This window comes from Ascidiella aspersa, chromosome 3 (genome assembly GCF_963924565.1).
Source record: "Ascidiella aspersa chromosome 3, kaAscAspe10.2, whole genome shotgun sequence".
Classification (NCBI taxonomy): domain Eukaryota; kingdom Metazoa; phylum Chordata; class Ascidiacea; order Phlebobranchia; family Ascidiidae; genus Ascidiella; species Ascidiella aspersa.
The window spans coordinates 10,817,465-10,834,518 of NC_139449.1; the positions used below are offsets into that span (position 1 = coordinate 10,817,465).

Consider the following 17,054-nt stretch of genomic DNA (forward strand, 5'->3'; position numbering starts at 1 on the left):
ATGCGACCTAGCCAAATATATGAGTAATTTACCTACACCACTAGATAGATTAGTGTGACGTAATGATAAAGACATAATATGACGTCATAACTGTCAGGCAACACAAACACCTTATGGCCAACTAAAATTTATTCGAACGCCATTCCGACGGCTTACACCACACAGTATGTGCACTGCAAACCAAATTGGGTAGGTAGTTACTTAAACATGCATTGTGAGATCCAAAATCCAAGCATTATAGGAAAGTTTCCTCCTATTAGCTGAAATTTTATGACGTCACAGATGCTCAGCTGAGCGGAACGCACATTCTTTACAGAAAGTTAGGTAATTTGACAAAAAATTCGTCTAGTGAGTGTGTTTGCTCGATGCTAAGTTAATCTTTTACTCCACATGAATAAAATGTAGTAACATTCATTAAAATAAAAAAATTTCTGAAAATTTAGTTATGAGAAGTTGAGAACAGTTGGTTTTTATAGTAAGTGCCATGAAACCAATTGACTCGTTAAAAGTTTTCTAATTTATTTTAAATGTATTTGAAACCTGGTGCTCTAACACAGTCATCCTAAGGCCAACCTGATTTATTATATTGAATCAATGTTACCTAAATGCTAATATAGTTTCTTCCAATAGCTGCTTTGCTACTTTTGTAAACTATACTTCTAAAAAAACAGGACTTTCTTCACCTGGCATTACTTGTTAAGAACATGTTGGGTACTCCAACAATAATCATTGCAACCTTCTGTGTTTTTAAATAAATTTTAATATAACGTAACGCCCTTTTTCAGCAACATGATGATACCATATAAAAAGTTGCCTTTAAAATAAATCAAGATTTTCCAGCCGCACCCTAGAGGTGTAATCTTTTGCGGTCATTCCCATTAAACACAAAACGTTTTTAGGTAATCTTCAAATCGTTTAAAACTCGCAATCGTCTTGGTCTTATTTAGGTCTTCAGAATGTCTAAAATCGTAAGGGTAAATAAAGCGCTAAAACTCGACTAGTAGACGTATTAAAAAATCGTCTTTTAATCGTCTAAAATTCGTTTTCGTTTTGGTCTAGTTTACGTCTATGGGAAATCGTAACCGTAAAACACGATCATAAAAATCGTTTCTTTTTTAGGGGGCTTAAAACGTATTGAGGACATCTTTAATTCGTCTAAAACAAATCGACTATTTGTCTTTCGTAACGTCAAATAACACATTTTCAGGAGATTGTAAAATGTCTTCAACTCATCTTAACTTCGTTTATAGTCACACGTGTTAGACGTCTTTATAAATTTAACTAACGTGTGACATTATCAGAGTATTCCTTCATTTCACCGCAACATATTAAACTTGCAAATCACTGTTCACAGTTGCTTGTATGTGTTAAGCATGTGCTCTTTATAAAGGGCAACACAATGACGTGATCAACATTTTAGCATGCAGTTGACGAAGAGTTTGTAGAAACTGTAAAGACATAAAAAAATAAACGGTTTGTAAAACCACATTCCTTTAAAAAAAATATAAAATAGGATACAAAATTACTTAGGGACCTCATTAAACAAAAAATATAGCCTACTTATTTTAACCACAGCCGGAAATAAGCAGGTTGTGCGGGACTTAAAATGTGTAAAGCAAGATTCACACCAGACGCGGTTGGCGGCAAGTGGCGCGTTTTTGCGTTCGACGGCAAGCGACAGGGTATTCACACCAGACGGCGTCATGCCGTGACGGCGTGATTTTTTCGCTTGAAACGGCTGACGGCAAAGTTAAATCAGATTTAACTTTTCCGTCAGCCGCACTACTTGCAGACTGAAGAGCTGTGTGCAGAACCTTGTTGCAACGGGACAATTTCGTAGTTTTAAGTTGGTTGGCTTGAGGATAGAAGGTTTATGTAATATTTATTTATGGTAAGGGTACAGTTTGTCCTTCCCTAATATTTTTTTTTGAAAAAGTGTCGCAAGAAGAGTAAAAGACACGATGAAAGGTGCAATAATGTTGGTTTGATTTAATTATTTTGGTGTTGTGTTGTAGACTTTTGTTAAGATAAAACTTTTGCTTAAAAAACAATGGAATTCAATGAAATGCTGATACAATTGGTTCAGGATTCTCCCTGTATATATGGTTCTGGTAGCAGCCAGTACAAGGATCAAAAGCGGAAAGAAAATGTGTGGAAACATATTGCCCAACAAACTGGCCAGACAAATAAGACTTGATACCCGGTAAATTATTTTAATTATGACACGATTATCAATGTTGCAGTTGAAACTTGCATGAAGCGCTGGTAGAGTTTGCGAGACCGCTTTGCTAAAGAAAAGAGGAAGAATGAAAATGCACAAAAAAGTGGTGCTGCTGCTGCAAATTTACAGGGAGCACTATGAGGCTCTTAAATTTTTGCAAGAGCATTTGAGGCATAAAGTGTGTGATTTTTAAAATTAATAGAAATTTTTTAAATGTGCTCTGTTAACAACTGTGATTTTTCATAGGACTGTTGGCAACTTTCGCCAAACCTCCAGTCCAATTATTAATTTCACACAAGATGAAGAGCTATACCAAAAGATGGTATTTTTATATTTGTTTGGTTTCAATCAATTCAATTTAACATATACTAATGTATAGTGTCTTGCACTTTTTGTATGCTTATGTGCACTTTTGTACAGTCTAGTTGTTTTCAATTTCATATGCTCCTGGTGTTTTGTTAGTGTGTCTTGTATTTTTACATGCTTTTTTGTAATTTTTATATTCCAAGTGTTAATTGTGTGTACTCATGGTATTCTGTTACCTCATTATATTTTTTGTTCTGTATTATTAGCCAATGTTTATGCTGTTTCTGGCTTATCAAACATGAAAATGTGCAAAAGCTTTGTTTGCTTTAATATGTACAAAAACAAATTTAACAAAACAGTGAATGAAAAGAACGAGGTTCATATGTAGCAAAGGTAATGCAGATCCTTACTGGGCTTTAATAACAAATTGTTCACATTGCTAAGATATTTGTCTTAATAAATAAAAAACATGCATGACTATTTGATTCTTTACTGGGGTGGGGTTTAATATACTCCTTCTGTCAAGCACACTGACCCACTTTATTTGGCTATAAGCGTCCAAAAGCGCAAATAACCATGGACACATAAGTTATGAACCGTTACTTTTCGTGCCCTTTTGAATTTGGCAAAGCCTTTGTTCAGTACAAGATGATCCATTCCTATCCCGCTGTGTTTGCAAGACAAAAACACTTCGTCGCCGCGTCGCCGCGTCGCCAAACGCATAGCTGGTGTGAACGCCGTTTTTGCGTCAAACGTCGCGCGGAAGAAACGCGATCAACCGTTGCCGCCGCTTATCGCCAGCCGTCACCGTCAACCGCGTCTGGTGTGCAGAGCCCTTTAGTAGTGTTAACCAAACCTTAAAAAACCTGTGTACATCTCATAGAATAATAGCAATATTTACACCGAGCAAAAATGTAGAAAAAGTCTTGTAAAAGGAGGCCTAATAATTATTGTTTTTAGGACATTTGGTTATGTGAGTTTTTAATTGTTGGTGTGCTTCAAGGGTGGAATATTAACACAAATTTATAAACGAAATAATGTGTGCTGCGTTTGTTGCCTTTTCAGAGCTGCTTTCTTTAATCTAAAAATGGAAAATCCTTTACTACTTGCAAATCCACTACAGAAACTGAAGCCTATTTTGCGAGCCAATGTTTCATTCAAGGTAATATTATTTAAATTGCATTTGAAAAAAGGCACCTTATACTGAGAAAATTTCAGCAAATGTTTAACGGTTATTTTGGCTTGACAATCCATGTTATTAGTTCTTTGTATATGAAGCCTTCTTTTAAAAGGAGTTGGATGATCTTTAAGCTTTAAACAATGGTGTTAACTAAAATGTCATGCGCGCTAATAACTGCTAGAATCAATTTTTATTTATAAAAGTTACCTGGTCTGGAGTTTGTGTTTGGCGGGAAGCATTCGATGCTTTATTGCGGTGTTTAATAGCATGTTGGCATTCAAGGAATGGTTTTAAATGATCAAAATAGAAATTATTTAATTTGAAACGATATATATATATATATATATATCATTTAAATTAATATTTGCCATATTTATTATAGACAATAAATTTGGTTAAAGTTGTTCGTTCAAATTTGAATAGCAGTTTCAACTTCTTTCATTGAGAAGAAACACTCTTAAAAAAAAAATTTCTTGAAATGTTTATATCTATTTTATCAATATGTTATTACCATACATACATTCACAAAGCAATTATATACTTTAAAACTAAAATAATAGTTTTGTTATCTGAGTTACACAGTTTTTAGCAATGTAGCAAAATGCGCAAAAAATATCTTTCTCGATAAAAACACAAACCATTACAACAAGTACACCGAAAGCCATTGCAGACTAGCTAAATACTAAAAAACAGGTTAACTGAAAACAAATGGACTATGTTAAAAACAGAATATGTATTGTAAACCGACAACAAAAAAATAGTGTTTTATTTTTTTTTCCAAATTGATTAATATAGATTACTATAAAAAGAAATATATCACTATGGTAAAAACCTTTATTGTTCTTAATAAATATAGGTTATTACTTGAAAGGCACTACTACCTTAATAATTTGCTTTTCAACAGTATGTATCTTTTCTCCTTCCTTTAACTCCTGAACATTTAACATCAACTTTACATCAGGTTGATATTTTATACCTTATTTTTTTTTAAATAAAAAAGTTTACATTTCCAGAATATTTTACTAAAAATCCGCTCACTCTCTTTAAAGATGTGTAGCTTTTCTAATTACTTTGCTGGCAGTTTTTTCGTTAGATGTTATGTCAAATCACATCTTATCTATAGAAATTAAAGTTTCAAAATAATATAGCAGCAACAACACAACTAAAGATAATTGCAAAAATAATTAGAAGTACTTTGTGTTGTGGAAATCTTTCTGTTCAGAAATTGTCAACATCTTTTCATTGGGGGATATATTCCAGGAGTCGTATGAATTAACAATATATGGACTTAGTGATTCATCCCAATTTACTTGGTTGTTTACACTGTCTGTAAAGTTTTATAAATAGGTATTTATTTAAAAAAACAAAACTGAAACTTTAACAAATTTAAATTTATGGTTATCTGAAAATTCTTGCAAAAAGTTTCTTGCATCCTCCTTTGATTTAAACCACTAAAAAATAGATAATGTACCTGCTGTCGTTACTATTATACGAAAATAAATGATAAGAAACGTTGTTGTCAGAACAGCGTTTACCAACCAGCATAGTTAAATGTACATAATAAAACATACTTGACGTTGTCTTGTTTCAATAAAAAATGATATTTTCTGGTGCCAGTAAAAACGAAGTATATTTCTGTCAGCAGGAGCTAAAATTAAGTTATTTTCCTTTATTAGTATTGTGCAGGGCTGCCACTCCTAGTGGTTTTCCACTAGATCTAGTGGTTTTTATAACCTTGAAATGGAGTAATAAACTTTAAGTTATTTCCCGGCTTCCATTGTTAAAAATGGAAAAGTGAATGAAAAATTCCCTTTTAAATCAAATGGAAAAGCCTGATCGTGTTTGGTGATCGTCGATGGCTCGATGCTTGTTAATAACAAGTTTCTATACTGATTACTGTTAGTGTCGAGCAGCAGACTATATTTAGAAGTTTGTACAGCTGTAGTGCTGCACTTTGTAGGGTGCTAAAGGGAGAAGAGGGGAGTGAGAGAGGAAGCAGGTCTAGGTAGGGTATATAGGTAAAAATGATAAATTAGCCGGCAAAATAAAAATTCCTTTTTCAAAAAGTCGACCTCTAGGGAGGAATTTTTGGCAATCTCTGGCTAGGACCCTCAGGGTCAGTTATACTCATTTATAGTGAATACTTTACAGTTCAATTGATATCATATTCGAAGTGTGACGTAACTCCACCACGAAAAAACATGTTTTTATCGCCTGTTTAGCCGTGAATTAGTTGTATAATGACAATTTAAAGCCTGACTGAAACCGGATAAGACTGATAGATATACAGCAATATGCCAAGCTTGCTATAAAGTTAAAACAACCACAAGTGGCGTTTAATGTACCGTACAAAGACAGTGTTAAGCATAAAAGAATAATACTGCCTAACTCAAAACCACTGTTGCTACATTTTTTTATGTAGGTGCCTTAATATTCAACAAAAAACAGTAATAAAAGCAGAGCTTTTGTTGTGTATATTTAGCAAATAGTACAGCTTTAATAACGCAATTATGGCACACAGACTTAAAAAATAGTCTGTTTTACATTTTATTAAACGTCTGGAGATGTTAAATCAACATAAAAATGGCAATATGTTGTCGCGATCACAATCTAGTGGTTTTTCTCCGGATCTAGTGTTTTTTTAATTTTGATAGTGGCAGCCCTGGTATTGTGTATTAAAGTACTAAGCATACCAACATCACACTAATCCCCTAAAATTCGGTAAAATAATTACCAAATATTGTCATAAAGACAATTTTAAGATATCTCTCCTATAAGCCGTAATGCAAATTTTGCGCATTTCAGGAACCTTTCAAGATGGCGTCAGAGCTTTCTAATTGGCTTCAAAAACCGCTCACGCGTGCCGTTAGTTGCGCTATCCAGGTTTCATTGAGATCAGCGATGTCAACTTGACACCCAAAACAATTTATATGTCCACAGTACCCTCTTTATAACACTGGTCAGAATTTGTTATCTTAACTACAAAATGGCCTTTTCAAGGCAAAATTCCTCGAAGCTGTCTTTTTTAGAGTCTGTTGGCCTTAGAAATTTGTTTTTTTTAATTTACTCTTCAAAATTCCCGATAAATATTTCTCATATATCGTAATCTTACCAGATGAAATGACATATTCATCATGTGACGCAGGTTAAAGTATCATCTATTCCTATGGGATGGTTTCCACCACTAGGGGTCGCGCGGACCGACTCAGATGAAGGCGCATATTTTCATAATGTAAGAGATAGGCTGTCTGTGTCAAATATGGGCTAAAATTAAATTATAAAGGTTTTGTTGCGGTCTTTTTGAGGTAAAACAATAGAAAATGTTGTGGAACGCAACCGCGCCATTCCCGAGCACGCGGCTCGAGGCATTCTTGTGTTATTTTAATTGCTATGCGTTGTTTGTGTGTACGCGCTTGATTTGTGCCTACTGCCGGAATGTAATTGGTGTGTTTGTAATTACTTCGTGAGCCTATAAAAGGCTGTTCACTTACTACTACGTTACCATTCCATTTTACTGATTTCGACTGAATACAACTTAAGTTACAACAAACTGTGCTTATTTGGACTCTGTAAAGAAGCAAGGCGCAAACGTGATTGAAAACACAACAGAGTTTTTGGCGACGAGGATGGGATCGGTCAACTGAACAACTTTCAATCTCAACGTTTGTGTCAATATGGAGAAGCTATTGGAGACGATGCAGAAGCAGATGAAACAGCAACAACGACAGCATGAAGAGCAACAACGACAGCATGAAGAGCAACAACGACAGCATGAAGAGCAAATGAATCTTATCCTGTCTGTGTTGGAAAGGTCTTCTGGTCCCGCTGTTACCAATTCTAATGTTGCTGCACCTAGCTTTAACCCTTTTGATTCTACGACAGAATTGTGGGATGACTACTGGTCTCGCTTCTCAACATTTATGAAGGCTCATGCAATATCCGAGAAGAGGGTTGCCCAAGTGTTTTTAACGAACCAAACCACGACAACTTACAAGCTGCTGTCCAATTTAGCAGGACAAAGTTCGCCAGCGAAAGACGTCAACGATCTAACAATGAATGAGATTGAAGGCTTCATGAAAGATCAATTTGATCCCAAGCGTTTTATTATTCGCGAAAGGTTTCGGTTTTGGAGCAACATGAAGCGCAAGCCAGGTGAAACGGTGCAAGAATTAGCCGCCCGTATTCGTCACGATGCTGCTACTTGCGATTTCACCTCTATCAAAGATCCGTTGGATGAAGCTTTACGAACCAGGCTCATCTGTTCAATATCCAATGAAGCGGTGTTGAAGGCCATGTTCAAACTCAAGTCAGATGAACTTACTTTCTCTCGTGCGATTGAGGTTGCCATGCAGACGGAGGATGCGGCGCAAGTTGCCAAGGAAACCGTCTATGGGACGAGCGGTTCTGTGCGTAAGGTGCGCGGATCCAAGAAGCAGTTTACAAAATCCGCACCGAATGAGAAGCCCAAAGAAGCTGCCCGGTGTTATCGCTGTGGGAAAACTGGTCATTTTGCGCCGGTTTGCCGTCACAAGAATGCGACGTGTCGATATTGCAATCGTATAGGTCATACTGAAGATGCTTGCCGTAAGAAGAAGTCCGATGTGGTCAATTCGAGGACGAATGTTCATTTGCTGAAGTCAATTTCCACTCGTTCCCCACTAAACAAGTTGAAGGTTGTGGTATCACTTTTTGGCAAATTTTGCGAATTTGAGCTGGATACAGCAACCAGTGGAAATTTCTTGTCTGTCCACGATTGGAAGAGAATCGGGTCGCCTAAGCTTGGCGCTCCTGATCGACGTTTTAATTCTGCGACAGAGCACCCAGTGCCTTTGTTGGGTATGTTTACGACGCCAACTACTTATGGTGGTCGAGTCTTTGATCAAGATTTCTTTGTCACGAAAGTTCCATGCTTAAATTTGCTTGGTCGCAATGCCATATGTTCTTTGGAGATTTCGGTTGACGACATACTGCATCATTCATCTTCCAAAGATTGCGTGAATTCCGTTGTTACTTCGGGCGACCAACTCTATCTGCCTTTACAAGATGCTTGCCGAGGTCTTTGCAACGAGTTTAAAGACATTTTCAAACCTGAACTGGGTTGCTTGAAAGGTTTAGAGCTTGAAGTGAAGTTTCAAGCGGAGGCTAAACCGGTTTTCTTTAAGCACCGTTCTGTGCCATTTGCGCTACAAGAAGAAGATGTTGCCCGTGGATATGACGCGGGAATTGCCCGAGGAATCTGGACTCCAGTCAAGTTCAATGACTGGGGTACACCGATGGTTCCTGTTCGAAAAGCACCGTTGTCAACTCACAACAGGCCACGGCTAAGACTTTGCGGGGATTACTCAGCCACGGTAAATCCCCAATTGGCACTCCATCGACATCCACTACCTCTTCCAGATACGTTGATGCAGAAACTTCGAGGAGGATTTGGTTTCACAAAAATCGATCTTGCTGATGCATACAACCAAATACGTCTAGGTCCCGAAAGCCGGAAAAGGTTGGCGTTGAGCACTCACCGAGGTGTCTTGCTGCAAAATGTATTACCGTTTGGCATCACCTCGGCTCCGGGATACTTTCAACAGATTATGGACGAACTGACGCAAGATCTTCCTGGAGTGGCTGTATATCTTGATGATTTACTTGTCAGCGGTTCATCGGCAAAAGATCACTTAAACAATCTCCGTCAATTGCTTCAACGTTTAAGTGAGAAGGGGCTTCGCTGTCGTTTCGAGAAATGCAAGTTTGCACAACCCACAGTTGAATACTTGGGTCATTTACTTCATAAAGACGGCATCAGGAAAGCTTCCAAACTCGATGCTGTGCTCAATATGCCTGCACCGAAAAACGCATCGGCACTACGTTCGTTTCTTGGGTCGGTTCAATTTTATAGTAAATTTTTGCCACCAAGTTTTTCTTCCATTGCTGAACCTCTGTATCGTCTGACTCGAGACAAAGTTCTTTGGAGTTGGAATAACGAAGAATCAAAAGCTTTCCGTCAATTGAAGACATGGCTGTCTTCTCACAATGTTTTAACTTACTTTGATCCCTCTCTTCCTATTGGGATATCTTGTGATGCGTCAAATGTGGGCATTGGTGTCGTACTTTTTCATCGCTATTCGGACGGAAGCGAAAGGCCAATTGCCAATGTCTCAAAGTTGCTCTCCTCCAGTCAGCGCAACTACAGCCAAATTCAAAAAGAGGCTCTTTCAATTATCTTCGCACTGAAGAAATTTTACCAGTATCTTTTTGGTCGTGAATTCATTCTTGTCACCGACCACAAGCCACTGTTGGCACTTTTTGGTCCTACAAAGCCAACTCCTCCACTTGCGGCAAATCGGTTAGCACGATGGGCGCTTTTCCTTGGTCAGTTTAAATACAAAATCGAGTACAGGAAGACCGCCAGTCACCAGAACGCCGATGCACTCAGCCGGTTACCAGAAGGGGAAGATGCCTATTTTGACAAAGAGGAAACTACAGATGATGTCGACACTGTTTGCACCATCACTACGCTAAGTCGTCAAGTCCAGCCCACAGACCCCAACACCATGAAAAAGGAATCCGGAAAAGATGATGTTCTTTCCCGAGTCATGCGTTTTGTCCAACACGGTTGGCCAACAACTTTTTCCTCAAATGACCCAGCTGCAAAGTTTCGCAGGTCTGCTGATTTATTCATGCTACTTCATTGATGACGTCCAAGGCGACCATGAACTTGCTCGAAGAAGACTTTGCACATTTTGGTTATCCACACACTATCGTCTCAGATAACGCGCAGGCTTTCGTTTCTGCCGAGTTCCAGGATTTCTGCCGGCAGAGGGGTATTGTTCATCTAACGGGTGCGCTTTATCACTCGTCCACAAATGGCGCCGCCGAACGGCTAGTTCAAACGTTCAAAAAGGCAATGAAGAAGTCAGAGAAACCCCCGAAAGAAGCTTTACAGGAGTTTCTTCTTCAGTACCGAAGAACCCCCAATTCTAGCGATTTCTCCCCGAGCGAGCTACTTAACGCTCGACAAATTCGATCGCTCATAGACACGATGGTACCATCACCTACACATGTCTTGCAACGCCAGCAACAAAATTCCGTGTCGAAGAACAACAAACCAGTGCGTATTAGTTTTCGAAATGGTGATCCATGTTACGCGCAATATTTTGGATCTAGACATGATGGTTCGAAAAGATGGGTTCCTGCCACTATTGTTAAATGCTGTGGGAGTAGAACATTTAACGTGAGAGTATTTCCTCGTGGTCCAATCTGGAGACGTCACCTTGACCAACTTCGCCCTAGATACCCTAATGAAGACGATGACCCGGGTGAGCCTGAACTTTCATGTCCGTCAGAGCATATTCCCCTGGTCCCGTACACTCATATACCGGCATCATCCTCACCTACTCCTCCTGATTCCCCGAGGTTTGGTCCCGACAATCCCCGTCGCTCGAAGAGACAACGTCTACAGCCGAGGAGGTTCGGCTACGGTGTTCTGGGTGGACAATAATTTAAAAGGGGAGGTGTTGTGGAACGCAACCGCGCCATTCCCGAGCACGCGGCTCGAGGCATTCTTGTGTTATTTTAATTGCTATGCGTTGTTTGTGTGTACGCGCTTGATTTGTGCCTACTGCCGGAATGTAATTGGTGTGTTTGTAATTACTTCGTGAGCCTATAAAAGGCTGTTCACTTACTACTACGTTACCATTCCATTTTACTGATTTCGACTGAATACAACTTAAGTTACAACAAACTGTGCTTATTTGGACTCTGTAAAGAAGCAAGGCGCAAACGTGATTGAAAACACAACAGAAAAAATAGTTCAGACACCGTATGACATCAAATGTTTTTCGTTTCACATTCGAAAGCGGGAAGTTTCGTCCTATTGTGTACTGCAGTCTAGAACAACGTTATTCGTAGGGACGTATCGCGATTTTTATACAGTTTACATATTGTGTTTGAAGATATCTTAGTTAGGATGTGCATGTCTAGAAGAGCTGAACCATGAACATCTTTAAAAAGTTCATTTTCTGGCTATTTTGGGCGCTGGTCTAAAATCCTACCACAGCATTGAAACAAGTATCAAAGTAACACACATTATTTGGGTTAGGGTGTCGGTTTGTGTTTTAATGAGGATTGGTCAAGTATTATTATCTAATAGTATTGGTTAACCTACCCGACCCAAACGCTAACCCGCACCTTAACCTAATTATTTTTATTGTGCTAGGATTCTAGACCAGCCCTAATTAGTGAAATTTTATTGCCCAGCACAAAAGTATGCAAAAAGTAACTGCTTTGACCAAGTATTTAACCTTGGTAAAACAAATAGGACACGACAGTAAACACGAAGAAAAAAACATTTATTACTAATTTTGTTAATACTCTTTTGTATTACATTTAATACTATAGTGCCCAATAATGGCTACCAGTCATTGCTGTGTTCCAAACTGCACAAACACTGGTGGACATAGATTTCCAAGAAATGAAAAACTCAAGCACAGATGGATTTTGGCAATCCGTAGAGTAATGACAACCAAGGGAGGTAAAGATTGGCAGCCTAAGAAATTTTCAACAGTTTGCCGTGAACATTTCTTGGAGGAAAACTACTTGTCAACTAACAAATACGGTATGCACATATTGAGTCAAAACCCCTAAAAAAAAGTGATAGCAGTGGAGTTTATTTCTAAATTATTATACAGATTATGATTTTCTGAAATTAGTTTCAACAGGCTTTTTAGATCTTTCCTATTTACTTTTCTATAGGAATAAAGCCACTTGTTAGAAGATTAAAACAAGGTTCAGTACCCAGCTTATTTTCTTGGTGCAAAGAAGGGAATACAACATCAGAGCGAGAGGTTAGGCTAGGCAAGCGTCACAGAGAAGATGGAGGAGAGACGTTGCTTTCTTTGACTGAGGCATCCATTGGAGCAGAAGAGGAGATTGAAACTTTGGAAGAACATGCGTGTTTGTTATCAAACATGCTGTTACATGCTGCAACACAAACAGACCAGACAGGTCCAGCCACAATATTTAGTATTTCACACTTTACAAGGGATCCAGATGGCATACAATTTTTTACTGGTCTGCCAAATTATGAAGCTTTTCAAGCAGTTTTCTACAGCTTAGGAGACTGTGTCAATAAGTTGGAGTATTTTTATCCATTGTCGTCTAATAATTTTTCCAGTGAAAATTTACTATTTATTGTTCTTATTAAGCTCCGGCAAGCCAAAACCAATTTTGAATTAAGTCGAATGTTTTCAATCAGTAAAAAAGATGTATATTCTATCATAGTAACTTGGATTCGTTTTTTAGGTTTACAATGGACAGAAATTGATTTATGGCCTAGCAAAAATTTAGTGAACTTTTATTTACCACTAAATTTTAAAATTGACTTTCCTGCAACCCGTATTATCATTGATGGCACAGAAATTGCAATTAAAAAACCTAAACAGCCATTTGCACAGCAAGTAACATTTTCAAAATATAAAAACAGAAATACAGCAAAGGTTTTAATTGGTGCAACCCCTGGCGGTTTAGTTTCATTTGTTTCACCAGTATATGGTGGGTCTGCCAGTGACAGACAGATTGTTGAGCGAAGCATGTTGCCTAGCATGTGTGATCCTAAAGATTCTGTCATGGCTGATAAGGGGTTTGATGTTCAAGATATATTTGCCTCATATGATGTAACGGTCAACATCCCTACTTTTTTTCGTAAAAAAAATAGAATGAATTTGTCCACCGTTTTAAGAGATAGAAAAATTTCAAGCAAACGCGTACACATTGAAAGAATAATTGGATTAGGAAAAACTTTTAAAATATTGCAAAAACCCCTAAATAATACTGAAACTGAACTTTCAGATGACATTGTATTTATTTGTTTTATGTTGTGCAATTTTAGAAATAACATTATGTCAACAAAGGTTTAGCCTATTAATAGTTTGTTCACTTTTTTCAAAGTTCTGTTCTTTTTAAGTTACTATAAAAATTATTTTGTACTTTTCTTTTGTTTTATTGGTACCATATGCAATAGAAGTAAATTCCTTATGCTTCACAAAACTGTGCTTGTCACTATGAAAACTATTTTACACTCTTCTTTGGTATTTCTTCAAAAATATACTTCACAGTGAAAGAAACTTGTATTGTATATGCAATAGAGGAAGGAAAGTAACACTAAATAAATTACAGAAAACAAAAAAATAACAAATTGCAAAATGGGACTGTTATGGTTCACCAACAAAACTGTACTTGTCTTCATCATGGTACAAAATAGCATTTAGCATAGTGCGCTTAAAGTGCAGGTGAAAAAAGTGAAGAAGTTGCATAACCATATAGTATATGAATTCATCATTTCGATTTATATGTATCACTTTAAAATCCTTTAGAGATAAAACCACAAAGTCACACCATTTTCTACCCGTGCAAAACAATACTCCTTGAATTTGATAATAGTAATCATGGTTATTTTTTAAACACAGTACGCCATCACAGTATTCAAGATAAGGAACAGTTGATGGACTAATTTCGTAATTTCTAGATGTGTAAGGACACTTTATTTCTATAGAACCATCATGTTGGACAAGGCCATCAGGTGAACAGGCCAAAAATGGATGAAGTTGGGACACGCAAAGACCTGTACTAGTTACTTTATTTAAAGTATATTTTTCATAGGTTTCTCGTGCTTGTTGCTCATATAGCTTTCCATAATTAATGGCAGCAGAACAAAAGGTTTTACAAAACATAAGGCGACGTGCAAGTTTGTCAAGATTAGTAGTTTGGGTTGATTTGCATATTTTACCAAAGTTTGAAGAAGTTATTCTTTTTCTGCGTTCATCAAACCATAATTGACAATTACTTTGTAGTACTGTTTTGTTTGCAATTTCAAAAATACGGGATGATTTTATTGAAGTAACTTCTTCTTGGTCTAAAAAAATTTGCTCCGCATGGTTTTTTAAATAATCATGATCATCATAAATTGCATGTTTTTGTGCAGGTGAATAAAGTTGGCGAATTGGTGCATTATTATTACAACTATTTAAAACAACATTGCGAAAGATTGAATTATAGTTAGGTTTATTACGACAATAAACAGGGCGTGGGTCAAATAAACTTTTTTTCCTCAGAGATTTCTTTCTGAGTTTAAGTGATTTACACTTAATTGGAGATCCAAAATAAGGTTTGCTGTGGTGAAAAGTTTGTAATTTCTGTGTACATGTTTCTCTTAGCAAGACCTGTTTTTTTGACGAAAAATCTTCGAGGGCAAATAGTACACATAAAACATGCTTACAGTGTGCAGAAGGACCCATTCCTGCAGCACATTCACACTGTGATTTATGAATAACACCTAATTTATTTATCTCTATATCAATTAAGTAGGAGACAGCTTTTCTCATCTCAGCATGGCATCTTGATTGTACAAATGTATTTTCTTTGGCTTGTGCTACACGGATGTACTGAATAAATTTCTCTTTGTACAATAAACTAGCTTTTTCTCCCCCAGCAGTTCCATATTGTGCAATAAAACTTCTGATTTGTTTCTGTGTTATTGTTGGAATCTGAAGAACAAAACAATATTAACTTAATACTGAACATCTACATTGCCAAATAACCTGCATATCTCAATCATATAGACGTTAGCAAACTGCGGCTCGCAAGCCATATGTGGTTTTTTGACATGCATTTTTTGGTTCTTTTATCCAAAGGGCAAATAGTGAGAGTTTTGTTTATTTATTCACAATTTAACAGCGCCAACAAAACAAACATACCTTTGTATTTGAGTTTATATCTCTGTACTCAGTTGCTTCTGGAATCTCCATTGTATAATCCATATGTGGTAATGTAACACTTTGTCCGAAATTTGCATTTTTTTCATAACTTTCTAACCTGTAAGTATATATTCTTAATTTTCTACCAAATTGAGGTACTTATGATAAGTTAGACAATTTTGTTTATTTAGTATTGTACAAAAACTAGAAAACAAATTACCGTTCTACTAAGTCGCCTTTCTTTCCGGTAGTTTTGGCTCCTCGTTTTCTTAGTTCTTCTCTTAAGTCTTTTATTTTCATTTGTCCAAAATGTGACATTCTCTGTATTCTGTTGCCCGCACTCTTCAGTTTAATAATATTATGTCTTGCTACAAATAACAGGTATAAAGTAGTATATTTGTTAACTCCACAACTTTTATTTTTATTAAAAAACAATATGAATCATGTCTATTAGTATTGAACTCAAAACATCTCGCCTAAAATCTCCAGGCTAACTTTCATTGCTCTATACCTCGTATAATCAGTATTTTTAATACAGTTTACTATCTAGGCTTTTTAGCTATAACGAACGCGCACAAAACTTAAAAAACGATTATTTCGTCAAAATACACAACTAGTTTCAAAATGAAACTCGTTTTGTAAACAGTACTCCAACAAATTGGCGCAAACAACTCGCTTGAAAATGACGGATTACCATTGTAAAAGATACGGGTTCGCGACTGATCATCTGACTCACGCAACGCCTCTAGTGGTGGAAACCATCCCATTGTATTATTAACCTATATATATTGCTAAAATTGAAAGGGTCGGTTTCTTTGTATAACCACTTGCGGTTCAAGGCTGATCCTTCCCCAAATTAAGCGTGGATGGAGAGAAAAATAAAACTTGAAACTTAACCTATTATTGTTGACTTGATCCAAGATGAAGAGCTGGGAGAAATATTGTCACTAAAAGAGTGTAACGAAGAGGACGGTAGTGCTCTAGTTTTAATAGAGGAAATGTCGTTGAATTTAAAACTGGTCAGACCTTAGTCAGAGTGTTACGTCACCCGCCAAGTTTTGCTTGCTTAAAATTTGCTAATTATCTTACTACAATAACGCATTACGTCACACGGTGTTGTTTTTTACTGCTGCTAAATGCAGTTAGTATTTTTTCTTTGTGAACTACTTGTGTTGCTGGCTGGTTGGTACTATGTAACTCGTTTATTTAAATAAGACTGTTGAAAATGTTAACGCCGATAATTAAGCGACTGTTCCTAACAGTTCGAGTTAAATGTTAGATCTGTGGTGTGGGGGGGGTCAGTCCAAACACTACCGCGTGGAACCAGGTTAAGTGGCCAACATCGTGTTTATAAATCGCAAACTTCTGTTTTAACAAATCTCCAAACCAGGTGGCCCTGGTGTAACAAGTTGTATTGTAAAGTTAAAAACCTCTCGCTCATCTAGAAATTGTGGACAGTAAACCGGCTACTACGTATTACGAACTCGGCGCCTTTACACGAGTAATTCATATTTTGTTTTATCTGGAGTAAATCGAATTGGAAAAAGTATCTTTCTTGCCAGGAATCGGCGGGTGGTACTCTTCTAACTGGGGTCTTTGGTTT

The 17,054-nt window shown here is 37.1% G+C and overlaps 3 protein-coding genes across 3 annotated transcripts; 2 read left to right on the top strand and 1 right to left on the bottom strand.

Moving 5' to 3' along the window:
- The first annotated feature begins 7,381 nt into the window (after positions 1–7,381).
- Positions 7,382–10,393, top strand: LOC146159935 (uncharacterized). The gene has a single exon (XM_083384884.1). The coding sequence runs from the start codon at positions 7,382–7,384 to the stop codon at positions 10,391–10,393; it is 3,012 nt and encodes a 1,003-aa protein (XP_083241010.1).
- Positions 10,394–12,107: 1,714 nt separating this feature from the next.
- On the top strand, positions 12,108–13,615 carry LOC146159936 (uncharacterized). The gene is made up of 2 exons (XM_083384885.1): positions 12,108–12,231; positions 12,453–13,615. The coding sequence occupies exons 1-2, from the start codon at positions 12,108–12,110 to the stop codon at positions 13,613–13,615; spliced, it is 1,287 nt and encodes a 428-aa protein (XP_083241011.1).
- Positions 13,616–13,909: 294 nt separating this feature from the next.
- On the bottom strand, positions 13,910–16,218 carry LOC146159937 (uncharacterized). Its single transcript, XM_083384886.1, has 5 exons — positions 16,146–16,218; positions 15,672–15,819; positions 15,452–15,569; positions 14,797–14,917; positions 13,910–14,610 (listed from the first exon to the last, which is right to left on the bottom strand). The coding sequence occupies exons 1-5, from the start codon at positions 16,216–16,218 to the stop codon at positions 13,910–13,912; spliced, it is 1,161 nt and encodes a 386-aa protein (XP_083241012.1).
- Positions 16,219–17,054: the final 836 nt, after the last annotated feature.

Excerpts from the sequence above, each read along its gene's own strand:
- LOC146159935 (XM_083384884.1), top strand. The coding sequence starts at position 7,382 with ATGGAGAAGCTATTGGAGACGATGCAGAAGCAGATGAAACAGCAACAA.
- LOC146159936 (XM_083384885.1), top strand. The coding sequence starts at position 12,108 with ATGGCTACCAGTCATTGCTGTGTTCCAAACTGCACAAACACTGGTGGA. Across the intron at positions 12,232-12,452 it reads AGTAATGACAACCAAGGGAG|GAATAAAGCCACTTGTTAGA; the intron begins GTAAAGATTGGC and ends ACTTTTCTATAG.
- LOC146159937 (XM_083384886.1), bottom strand. The coding sequence starts at position 16,218 with ATGGGATGGTTTCCACCACTAGAGGCGTTGCGTGAGTCAGATGATCAG. Across the intron at positions 15,570-15,671 it reads AAAGGCGACTTAGTAGAACG|GTTAGAAAGTTATGAAAAAA; the intron begins GTAATTTGTTTT and ends ATATACTTACAG. Across the intron at positions 14,611-14,796 it reads GAAATCTCTGAGGAAAAAAA|ACCAAGAAGAAGTTACTTCA; the intron begins GTTTATTTGACC and ends AAATTTTTTTAG.